The sequence below is a fragment of the Salvelinus fontinalis genome, chromosome 6, assembly GCF_029448725.1.
Source record: "Salvelinus fontinalis isolate EN_2023a chromosome 6, ASM2944872v1, whole genome shotgun sequence".
Taxonomy (NCBI): domain Eukaryota; kingdom Metazoa; phylum Chordata; class Actinopteri; order Salmoniformes; family Salmonidae; genus Salvelinus; species Salvelinus fontinalis.
The window spans coordinates 49894672-49907120 of record NC_074670.1 but is presented as its reverse complement, the minus strand read 5'-3'; the positions used below and the strand labels follow the sequence as shown (position 1 = coordinate 49907120).

Here is a 12449-nt window from a genome sequence, read left to right as displayed (position 1 = left end):
AAGATTCCATCTTTGACGACGCCACATAAATGGAATAGGTACTAGCTAGCTTGATAGTTAATGTTTGCTTTAGTTTGCGCGCTAGCTCTGCAAATTCCCCTAGTGTGTGAACCCTGCCAACATAAAAATAAATAAATAACATTGCTATGGACCTGCTATGGATTGACTGGATTAACCTCACGTCAGTTACGTACATGTCCCTTTCGGACAGTAGATACGAACTCTCTATTACCTTGCCAGCTTAAGAACTGGCAGTGGATCAAACCATTGTGCGGCAAAGGGCGGGGGGGGTCGCAATCTTTTGAAATTTAAATGCGCTATTAAGTGTCTATAATCAGCACAAGTGCTTTCATTGCGTATTATTAATATTATTGAAATTACATAGTTATGTTTACAGTGATATATTGGGGGGGACAAATCATATTTTTCCCAAGATGGGGGGGTCGTGTCCCCCCCGTCCCCCCTGGGATTTCCGCCTATGAATAGGCCTATCTCTGGATTTGATTAGAGCTTTGATCGAAAATTGACGCCTGATGCTACCTGAGTCTGATGAGTCATACATTAATGGGGCGGCAGGTAGCCTAGTTGTTAGAGGGTTGGGCCAGTATCCGAAAGGGGTAGGCTGTCATTGTAAATAAGAATTTGTTCTTAACTGACTTGCCTAGTTAAATAAAGTAAATACCTTTAATGAGCCCAAAAACTCCCAAATGACTGTGCTGTTATCCAATACATATACAGTACCAGTCAAAAGTTTGGACACACATACTCATTCAAGGGTTTTTCTTTATTTGACTATTTTCTACATCAAAACTATGAAATAACACATATTGAATCATGTAGTAACCCAAAAAAAAGTGTTAAATCAAAATATATTTTAGATTTTAGATTCTTCAAAGTAGCCACCCTTTGCCTTCATGACAGATTTGCATACCCTTGGCATTCTCTCAACCAGCTTCACCTGGAATGCTTTTCCAACAATCTTGAAGGAGTTCCCATATGATGATCACTTGTTGGCTGCTTTTCCTTCACTCTGCGGTCCAACTCATCCCAAACCATCTCATTTGGGTTGAGGTCGGGTGATATCGGAAGCCAGGTCATCTGATGCAGCACCATCACTCTCCTTGGTCAAATAGCCCTTACACAGCCTGGAGGTGTGTTTTGGGTCATTGTCCTGTTGAAAACCAGATGATAGTCCCACTAAGCGCAAACCAGATCGGATGGCGTATCACTGCAGAATGCTGTGGTTGCCATGCTGGTTTTAAGGTGTGCCTTGAATTCTAAATAAATCCCTGACAGTGTCACCAGCAAAGCACCCCCAAACCATCACACCTCCTCCATGCTTCACGGTGGGAACCACACATGCGGAGATTATCCGTTCACCTACTCTGCGTCTCACAAAAACACGGCGGTGAAAAAAATAAATATCTAATTTGAACTCATCAGACCAAAGGACAGGTTTCCACCGGTCTAGTGTCCGTTGCTCGTGTTTCTTGGCCCAAGCAAGTCTCCTCTTCTTATTGCTGTCCTTTAGTAGTTTTTTTGTTGCAGAAATTCTACCATGTATGCCTGATTCACTCATTCTCCTCTGAACAGTTGATGTTGAGATGTGTCTGTTACTTGAACTCTGTGAACCATTTATTTTTGGCTGCAATTTCTGAGGTTGGTAACTCTGCAGCTGAGGTAACTCTGGGTCTTCCTTTCCTGTGGTGGTCCTCATGAGAGCCAGTTTCATCATAGCGCTTGATGGTTTTTGGGACTGCACTTGAAGAAACGTTCAAAGTTCTTGAAATTTTCCACATTGACTGACAGTCATGTCTTAAAGTAATGATGGACTGTCGTATCTCTTTGCTTATTTGAGCTGTTCTTGCCATAATATGGACTTGGTCTTTTACCAAATAGGGCTTCTTCTGTATACGCCCCCCTCCTACCTTGTCACAGCACAACTGATTGGCTCCTCTGCATTAAGGAAAGAAATTCCACAAATGAACTTTTAACAAGGCACACCTGTTAATTGAAATGCATTCCAGGAGACAACCCCATGAAGCTGGTTGAGAGAATGCCAAGAGTGTGCAAAGCTGTCATCAAGGCGTGGCTACTTTGAAGAATCTCAAATATATAAAATAGATTTTGATTTGTTTAACACTTTTTTTGTTACTACATGATTCCGTATGTGTTATTTCATAGTTGACATCTTCACTATTATTCTACAATGTAGAAAATAGTAAAAATAAAGAAAAACCCTTGAATAAGTCGGTGTGTCAACTTTTGACTGTGTCGTAACGTGAATGTTGTTAAATGTGAAGACTTTTATCAAATCAATTCTGTGTAATTATTACATAATTATTGGTTACTAACACAATGCATTGATAAGTCCCTAGTGGGCTAAACCGGTATGACGGCTTGGTAGACAATGGAAAGGGGTGGGGATAGATAAAAAGCGGGAAAGACAAAATGGATTCACTACAAACAGTTGATAATTATATTAATTGAAATGCTAATCCTTTGCACATGAACAACCGCTCATTCGAAAATAATTGCAATGTATATATTTACGCCCATATGTCGTTGTTGTCTTCTCTTTTGGAATCGCCGGTCCGTCTGCTGGAAAGTCAGTTCATCAGAAAGTCTCTGGTTAACTTCCCCAGATGTCACAATGTCTTTCGTAGTTGTCGCTTTCTCAGCGGCTCTGGATAGTTTCTGTTGTAATGGATACGTCAGGTGTACAGATGGTCGTTGCATAGAATAGATATTTCCGCGGTTGTCGGTATTCTCGTACTAGACTTACATAATTTCAAGCTGCAGACTAGTAATTCTACGTCTTGGATTTGCTCTTATTCTGTAGTGATCGATATTCTCAGAGTTTAACCATTTCCATCCGTGGGTGAATGGCATATGACTGACAGTCATCTAATATGCTGTAATAGAAATAAGGCCATGTTCATAAGAAAAGTAATCATCCTCCCTCATCTTAAAAGGCACCGACCACCACTGATGCTCAATTAGACACAGCCTTGTTGCCGGCCGAGTAGGCCATAACCTCTGTCACATACGCAATTTTCTTAAACATGTCATAGGAATTCTACTGCTGCCAAGCCATCACAAAGGGTATTTCCGGTGTATTGCCTGGATTTCTCGATTCCAGACCCACAAAGGAAGCAGGCACTTCTATCTTGGAGGCTCAGGCTGTTCTTTTCAGGAAATGGATAAAAAAGGTACATTTGTGACACCTGGAGATTTGGCCATGCATTGGAGTAACACATTAGGATGCAGTCGTATCGATATGTATTCTGAGGCACAGTTATGGCATGATAAATCTCACAGTGTGCCTGGAATTAAGATGTGCAGTGAGGCCCAACCATAAAATCCCACCCTTGATACATACTGATTCTCTTCCTATGAATGTCATTTCTCTGTGTGATGTGTCACTGCATGGTGAATTGTAATTCACCTTTCAGATGACGGTACTGCTCCACAAGCTGGCGCTTGGTTTCTAAGAAAAGCCTGAGGGGGGGCGGCTTCAGAAGGAAGGTGACTGGTGGATCAGCGAAGCGGGAATTCACAAGTAATCAGGCCTGCAGCGCTGGTCCCCTCAGCTGAACAGGGTTAAACAAACCCAGGGAAAATGAGCATGAGGGCTGCCGATTCCACAGCCCAAAAATAGCTCCTAGATGATTCATTCATGGAGTAGCGCTGGCGGGTAGCATAAGGCGAGGGCACTCTGAGCAGGGCAGGCAGCCACAGCAACCAATTGGAACCCTTTAATTACAAATTGGTTGTGTGAGCCAGATGCCCAGGGTTTATAAAAGCCCCTCAAAGGCAAGGATGATTCACAAAAACCTGAGGAGGGTTGAACACAACCAGGTCCAATACTCCCCAGAGAGCCTGCGTCCAATACTCCCCAGAGAGCCTGCGTCCATTACTCCCCAGAGAGCCTGCCTCCATTACTCCCCAGAGAGCCTGCCTCCATGACTCCCCAGAGAGCCTGCCTCCATGACTCCCCAGAGAGCCTGCCTCCATGACTCCCCAGAGAGCCTGCCTCCATGACTCCCCAGAGAGCCTGCCTCCATGACTCCCCAGAGAGCCTGCCTCCATGACTCCCCAGAGAGCCTGCCTCCATGACTCCCCAGAGAGCCTGCCTCCATTACTTAAATAGCCATGAAAACACTGGGCTACATGTTAATTGGACACTGCCCATGAGCCAATGTCTAGCTGCTTCTCCTAATAGACATGAACTATTTTCTTCCATGCTACGTGTTACCATAGATCTTTATAGCATGGTCACAGCAGTGGTAAAAAATACATTGAGGAAATGATCTAGATTGTGTCTCCGTATGTGTTTTTGAAACATCTTGTTTGTACTGTGTAGTGCTATCTGGTTTTGGCCTCCAGTCATTAAATGAGGGAAATACTTCCGTATAAATGTAATAATATCTCCCAATCATCCAGCCAGACAGATATATACCCAGATGCCCTGTTTGTCAAAGGGATAATGGGTCCAGAAGCACAAAGGCTGAGTAGGGCCCATAATTGTGTATAACGGTGAATCATGGTCTGGCTTGAACCATTATGCCGGCAGCCACAGAGCCTGCCGGCATAATGCCTGCAGACATTTTGATTTCTGTCAACATCAAAAACAAAGCTATTTTGGTATGCATTCTACAATTACCCGTATGAACTACCAATATCATTGGTATAAAATGTTTTGCAGTTACCCAACAGTAGCTCGATGTGCTGTTGATGATTTTGACCAGGATACACTACATGACCTGCTTGTCGAACATATCATTCCAAAATCATGGCCATTAATATGGAGTTGGTCCACCATTTGCTACTATAACAGCCTCCACTCTTCTGGGAAGGCTTTCCAATAGATGTTGGAACATTGCTGCGAGGACTTGCTTCTATTCAGCCACAAGATCAAGAGTAAGATTGGGCACTGATGTTGGGCGATTAGGCCTGGCTCGCAGTCAGCATTCCAATTCATCCCAAGGATTTTCGTTGGGATTGAGGTCAGGGCTCTGTGCAGGCCAGTCAAGTTCTTCCACACAGATCTCGACAAACCATTAGTATGGACCTCGCTTTGTGCATGGGGGCAAACAGTTGCCACAAAGTTGGAAGCACAGAATCGTCTAGAATGTCATTGTATGCTGTAGCGTTAAGATTTCCCTTCATTGGCGCTAAGGGGCCTAGCCCAATCCATGAAAAATAGTCCAATGGCAGCGAGCTTTACACTACTCCAGCCAACGCTTGGCATTGCGCATGGTGATCATAGGCTTGTGTGTGGCTGCTCGGCCATGGAAACCCATGACGTTGCTTCCAAAGGCAGTTTGGAACTCGGTAGTGAGTGTTGCAACCGAGGACAATTTTTCCACACCGCACGCTTCAGCACTCGGCGGCCCCGTTTTGTGAGCTTGTGTGTCCTACCACTTCGCGGCTGAGCCGTTGTTGCTCCTAGACGTTTCCACTCCACTATCACATGACTTACAGTTGACCGGGATAGCTCTAGCGGGGCAGAAATTTGACGAACTGACCTGTTGGAAAGGTAGCATCCTATGACGGTGCCACGTTGAAGGTCACTGAGCACTTCAGTAAAGCCATTCTATTGCCAATGTAAGTCTTTAGAAATTGCATGGCTCTCTGCTCAATTTTATACATCCGTCACCAACCGATGTGGTTGAAATAGCCAAATCGACTCATTTGAAGGGGTGTCCGCATACTTTTGTATATATAGTGTATATTTCAATGCAGACTCTCTGTCTTGGCATGTCAAAATCTTTCATGTCATGTAAAGCACAGATCTGACAGGTAGAGTTACTATGTCACCAGCTGCAGAGTACACACTTCATTAGCACCGGAGTGCACACTTCATCACAATCTCATGATCTTCATCACGAGTCTCAATAAGGCACCAGACACCATGTAGCCAACCACCAATGAGAGACAGCACCACTCTAGGGTTGGAGTCCATTTAGGAAGAAGAACAAGAGCATTTGAAATTCAGTTCATGAATGAATGGAAATGGGAACATTTTCAATTCATACAATTCAATTCACTTCCGGTATTGACTGCTTTCAAAAAGTACCTTCCCCCACCTGAGTCCCACTCACTAGAGGTCGACCGATTATGATTTTTCAAAGCCGATACCGATTATTGGAGGACCAAAAAAGCCGATACCGATTAAATCGGCCAATTTTTATATATTTGTAATAATGACAATTACAGCAATACTTCTATTTTAGTTAATATAATACATAAATAAAATCTATTTAGTCTCAAATAAATAATGAAACATGTTCAATTTGGTTTAAATAATGCAAAAACACAGTGTTGGAGAAGAAAGTAAAAGTGCAATATGTGTCACGTAAAAAAGCTAAAGTTTATGTTCCTTGCTCAGAACATGAGAACAAATGAAAGCTGGGGGTTCCTTTTAACATGAGTCTTCAATATTCCCAGTTAATAAGTTTTAGGTTGTAGTTATTATAGGACTATTTCTCTCTATACCATTTGTATTTCATATACCTTTGACTATTGGATGTTCTTATAGGCACTATAGTATTGCCAACCTAATCTCGGGAGTTGAGATTCATAAAGTCATAAACAGCGCTGTTCTTCAAGCATTGCAAAGAGCTGCTGGCAAACGCAGGAAAGTGCTGTTTGAATGAATGCTTACGAGCCTGCTGCTGCCTACCACCGCTCAGTCAGACTGCCCTATCAAATTTCAAATCATAGACTTAATTATAATATAATAAACACACATAAATAAGAGCCTTAGGCCATTAATATGGTCAAATCTGGAAACTATAATTTCGAAAACAAAACGTTTATTCTTTCAGTGAAATACGGAACCGTTCCGTATTTTATCGAACGGGTGGCAACCCTAAGTCTAAATATTGATGTTACATTGCACAACCTTCAATGTTTTGTCATAATTATGTAAAAATCTGGCAAATGAATTACGATCTTTGTTAGGAAAAATGGTCTTCACACAGTTCGCAACGAGCCAGGCGGCCTAAACGGCTGCATATACCCTGACTCTGCTTGCACTGAACGCAAGAGAAGTGACAATTTCCCTAGTTAATATTGCCTGCTAACATTAATTTCTTTTAACTAAATATGCAGGTTTAAAAAAATATACTTGTGTATTGATTTTAAGAAAGGCATTGATGTTTATGGTTAGGTACATTGGTGCAACGATTGTGCTTTTTTCGCGAATGCGCTTTTGTTAAATCATCACCCGTTTGGCGAAGTTGAAGTAGCCTGTGATTCGATGATAAATTAACAGACACCGCATCGATTATATGCAACGCAGGACAAGCTAGTTAAACTAGTAATATCATCAACCATGTGTAGTTAACTAGTGATTATGTTAAGATTGATTGTTTTTTATAAGATAGGTTTAATGCTAGCTAGCAACTTACCTTGGCCCCTTGCTGCACTCGCGTAACAGGTGGTCAGCCTGCCACGCAGTCTCCTCGTGGATGTAAATGTAATCGGCCATAATCGGCGTCCAAAAATGCCGATTAGCGATTCTTATGAAAACTTGAAATCGTCCCTAATTAAAATCGGCCATGCCGATTTAAAACGGTCGACCTCTACCACTCACCCCCCCGATGGCAACCAGTATCCCGCCGTAGGAGTAGACCATGATCATGAGGGGCAGCAGCAGGCAGAAGATGAACAGGCAGACCACGTAGGAGACACTGGCCGGAGAGCGCTGGGTCCACTGGACAGAGCAGGAGGTCCCGGCCCCCTCCGGGCCGTAGCTGCTCCAGCCCATGAAGGGGGGCAGGGTCCATAGCAGGGAATAGAGCCAGGAGCCCCACACACACAGCCAGGCCTTTCTGAAGTCAGACACGTCAGCCTTGGTGGAGCGCTGCACTGTGGCGTAGCGCTCATAGGACAGAATGGACAGAGACACCAGGGACACGATCCCTAGGAGGGACAGAGAGAGGGAGGGAGAGCGAGGAAAAGAGAGAGAGAGAGAGAGATGAGGGGGAGGTTATCAGGGTGTCATGGGGCGCCTGGTGTTGTTATAACAGATGCCAGTTATCACCGTTGTTTTTCACCAGTTTGAGAATTCAGATGCTAAGGAGAATGGGAGAAGGTTAGATAACAATCATTAGCTCTGTTTTGCCCTATTTTGGTAACATTTAGCTAAATGTTAAAAGTAATATTTAGTAAACCCAAGAGAGAGCTGGCATGCCATGCCACACAGGACAGTAAGAAAATGTATGGTGCAGTATTATATTCCTACATGAAGTCAGACCACTGCAAGTTGGCTTTTAGTGCTGTTGTTTCCAAAGAGAACTGGGTGATTTAAGAGACTTGTCTTTTATTATTTTCAGCAGAGGTTGAGGATAAGAACTTTTCATCAGATAAGCACTAAGTGGAGTGAGATAAAACATGAGGCACTTGAAGGACGTGCTGTACAAATCTATACTGTGTGTGTGCACGTGCATGTTTGCCTGTCTTTCTGCCTGTCTGTAAGTGTGTGATTGGGACGTGTGTGTGTATGTGTGTGTTTGTCTATAGCTGAGGGAAAAATAGGTTTATGTCTTTATTATGCTAGTCTGTCTCAGAGTACTAGCCTGACATTCTAGGAAGTGTGACTTGTTATTGAATTGACAGTGTGTCCTCTCAGGAGGTGAGAACTTGCTAAAAGTTTTCGTCCTGTGCAACAACTGAAAGGCAATGAATGAAACAGTTTGCCCAACTTAATTTAGTCGACCTAAGTGCTCAGAGTACTTTGAGACTTTGTTAGTTGTGAAAGGATGTTATCCTTAATTAGTGGTTGCTGGCTGTTATGAAGAATGACAGCAAATAGAGCCTTCAGGAAGCAGACAGAGTAAAATATGGCATTGATTAGAGAAATTGTTCAGGGCGGGCGTGATGTGCCCACTCCTCCCCTCCAGGAGTGTTTACAGGTTTGGTTGAGCTTTCTGTGGAGTGGGGGTTTGCATGTGTGTGCGCTTATGCGGTTGTGAGTCATGCATGCGTGTGTGTCACTGCCCTCCTGTGTGGTTTCAAAGGGAAGGGGAACAGGGGAGTCCAGTCTGCCCTATCGCTCCCATCGGGATAATTACTGAGCTTTAAAGATATCCAACAGCCAAATGTCACAGCATTGGACCAATAAACTGCTTTGACAATTTATTTATTTGCCAAGCTCATTAAAAACGATAGCCATTTTTGTACACTTTAATCAGAAACATGAATGACGCCAACATTTTTTTATCTAACCTTTATTTAACATAATGAACTGCATTTGTCAAACACCCACAGATTATAATTCTATCAATTTTGGTTATCCAATTTTGGATCCAGAGACATGCAAGGAGAGATGACAGATGAGAAGTGTACATGTATAAGATCAGCTACAGTTTGTATGAGTGGCTGATCTAAAAGGGTGCTGTAGGCTTGGTTCTACTCTGTGTTGAATGGGCGGTCTCATTATGGGGTTATACATTAGAATAGTCGACATGCTTTATATTTTCAAGGTCCTATGCAAAGTCCCTAAATTTACTGTCAAGCTTCCCAGTCAAGTGCACATTGAAACTTATTCACACACAGAAACGAATCCATTTTGGCATAAAGGTTGAATGCAAATGTCTCTTGCTCTTGCTAAAGCTTTATGCAACCGTTTTTCATTAATGTTCCACTGTTTCCATATTCAAATGTAGGTTAATGAAAATGTTACAAGCACAGGGAGGAATAAAATACCATTCATTTATTAATTAGATTGGAGATACTGTCATAAATTGATGATGAATTGTGCTCTGAGACTTTTCATAATGAGCCTGGAGGACTTTTTTAAAGAATTGATCGAGCAGTAATGATGTGATGGATTTGCATGCCCTTTTGCCAGTAAAGTTGCTTAGGCTAAGAAACTTCTATATGCAAAATATTTGTTTTACTTGTCACATGGGGGTTAGCCTAAAGTGTAGGCTACATGGCTTTCGCTGCCTGTTGAAATATTTAAAAAACTCACCGAAAAGCGAATTGGCGAAGCCGTACCACTTGCAACCATTGTGTCCAATGAGCCATCTCCCCTGTAGACTTGCCGCAAAACTGAATGGAGTTCCACAAATACACACGAGGATATCGCTCACGCTGATGTTCAGAAGGATGAGGTTGATGGGCATCCAAAGCGACCGAAACTTTGCGAAGATAAGCAGGACAAGAAGGTTGTTGAAGAATCCCAGGACCAAAATGAGCCCAAGGCATACTGCCACCACCGTGTGGCCTTGCCTGCTCAGGTCGAGGGGGTCCTGGGGAACCAAGGTGTCCCGAACACTGACATTGGTGCTTAGGTTGGGAGCAGAGCTTTCGTTGCTGCTGAAATTCAGAGCTCGTATGTGGACAACCATCAGCACCCTCAGCGCACGCGGGGGTGACTTACAACAGAGGAGTGAACGCTCTCTCACTCATTCAAACTCGCTCACAGCGCAGAACACATGCTCAACAGTCTCGGTGACAAAGAAAGACATACAGAACCCCTATTTATTATATCACCTTTACAACCCAGCTAGCACATAACGTTCTGACAACCATATTGGTATGAAACAGACAGGGACCAGGTCTCGAACCCTCGACCTTCTAGCCCAAAGTCCAGCGCGCTATCGACTATGCCCCAAAAGCAGGCAGTCGATATCTGCCCTTATAAACACAGGGTCGTTACACTACTCCCTCCTTTCAAAGAGTGCGTCCTCGCGCTAGCTTGAGACTCATCGTCTGATAGAAACGCGCTCAACGGCCAATGTAATGAAACGGCAGGGAGCAGGCCTCGAACCCTCGACCTTCTAGCCCGAAGTCAAGCGCGCAATCGACTGTGCCCCAAAAGCACGCTCAAGCGGCACAGTCGATATCCGAGCTTATAAACCCAGGGTCTTTACAATATGTTTCTTAGTTTGGTGAGAGCGTGGTGGTCCTATGATTATTTTGCATACAACCTTCCAACAACTTCCTGGGAATGGTGCAGGATAGTTACTTGACTTTGTAACATTCTCAGCACATTTAAGAATCTTAACAAAAAAAACTACGTTATTTCTTGGCATTTCATTACTTTAACAGAACGATTCCTACAAGTTAAAACATGGTTACATTTCATTTACATTTTGGTAATGTTCTAGGAACGTTCTCCAACTGGTTTGACATTGGGAATGTCCTCAAACGGTTCAGAGAACGTTAAGAAACAACGTTATTTTGTGGGAATTTCAGTACTTCAGCATGGTTCTATTCAAATTCATATTCTCAAATTGTTCTGAGCATGTTAAGACTTTCCACAAAAAACACATGAAAAATTTAGTAACATTTAGAATACATTCTAAAATGTTTATTTAAAAACACATTCCTTTCTCAGATTTTTTATTTTTTTTAAATTAACCTTCTAAGAATGTTATTTAAAAGGCCTGTGGTTGCGAATACAGAGTTTTTGTCTCTGCCCCGCCCCCTCCGGAAACCTATTTCTCAAAGCTAAGAATATGGATCACGTTCTGCGCTGTGTTAATTTACGCACACAACTTAGTTACTGCTCATGCTCCCCCTCCTTTAATGTTTATCTCTTTACTCACCTTCTTCTGAACCATGATGATGTAGCCTATGTCTGCTTCATATTTCTGAATAAAAAACTCTGCAGCGATTTGAACAAACAAAATATATATTGAAAGCTAGCCTTCTCTGTCTGTTGTAACGCATATTGCAGTTACACAAGAGGTACAGAGACCCTGTATTATGTGTATGTGAATAACTCACGTCAGAGAGTTTTGTAAAATGCAAGCATAATCCTTTACTCAGGTATCACATGTTACAGGTCATGACATCCCACTCAGACATTCATAATGACCCAGTTTATATATCCTAGATAGGTGCCCGACTAGCGCCATCTCTGAGTTGGCATTATGCCCACTATCTTCCTTTTCATATATAATTAGCTCGAGCACTTCATACCATTTCAATATCACAGTGAAAATACCTATTTACATTATCAACACCTTTAAAAAAAAAAGTTTGAATATAAAACAATTCATTGTCCATCTCTTAAGGGACATAGTCTCCCGTACCGCATGGGCGGTCTTATTTTAGCCCTTGTGCTAGTGTGTCACACTGATAGCATATTGAGCAGCTCTGGGACGTTGGGCACATCTGGGAGCCTCAGGGCCTCTCCTTCCTCTTCCACAGCCTCCTGAAATTGTGGAGGTACGGTCGGCAGAGATAACTGCTCTGGTGGGGTCTTCCCAGTCTCCTCTATGTGTACTGCCCACACCATCCAGAGGATATTCACAGTCTTCCCATGTGTCTTCCTCCTGTGCCATATGCTCTCCTGAACTGGGGGTATGTCCTTCCGGTTCCTTCGATACTTTCAGCCCTTTACTTCCACTTCATATGACCTTGCGCTAATGTGCCGTATGTATGTGCCAAGATGTATGTGGCATCCCTGGCGTGAGGTGACAGGA

General features: G+C 43.0%; 1 protein-coding gene across 1 annotated transcript in view; it reads right to left on the bottom strand.

Annotated features, from left to right (window-relative positions):
* The window catches only part of LOC129858021 (pinopsin-like), a 28184-nt gene extending 17801 nt beyond the window's left edge, over positions 1-10383 (bottom strand). Inside the window, exons 1-2 of the mRNA XM_055926877.1 lie at positions 9986-10383; positions 7604-7932 (exon numbers count right to left, since the gene is read on the bottom strand). Of these exons, the coding sequence (XP_055782852.1) occupies positions 7604-7932; positions 9986-10364 (708 nt within the window). The 5' untranslated portion in view covers positions 10365-10383. The remainder of the gene's footprint in view (positions 1-7603; positions 7933-9985) is intronic.
* Between the last annotated feature and the right edge of the window lie 2066 nt (positions 10384-12449).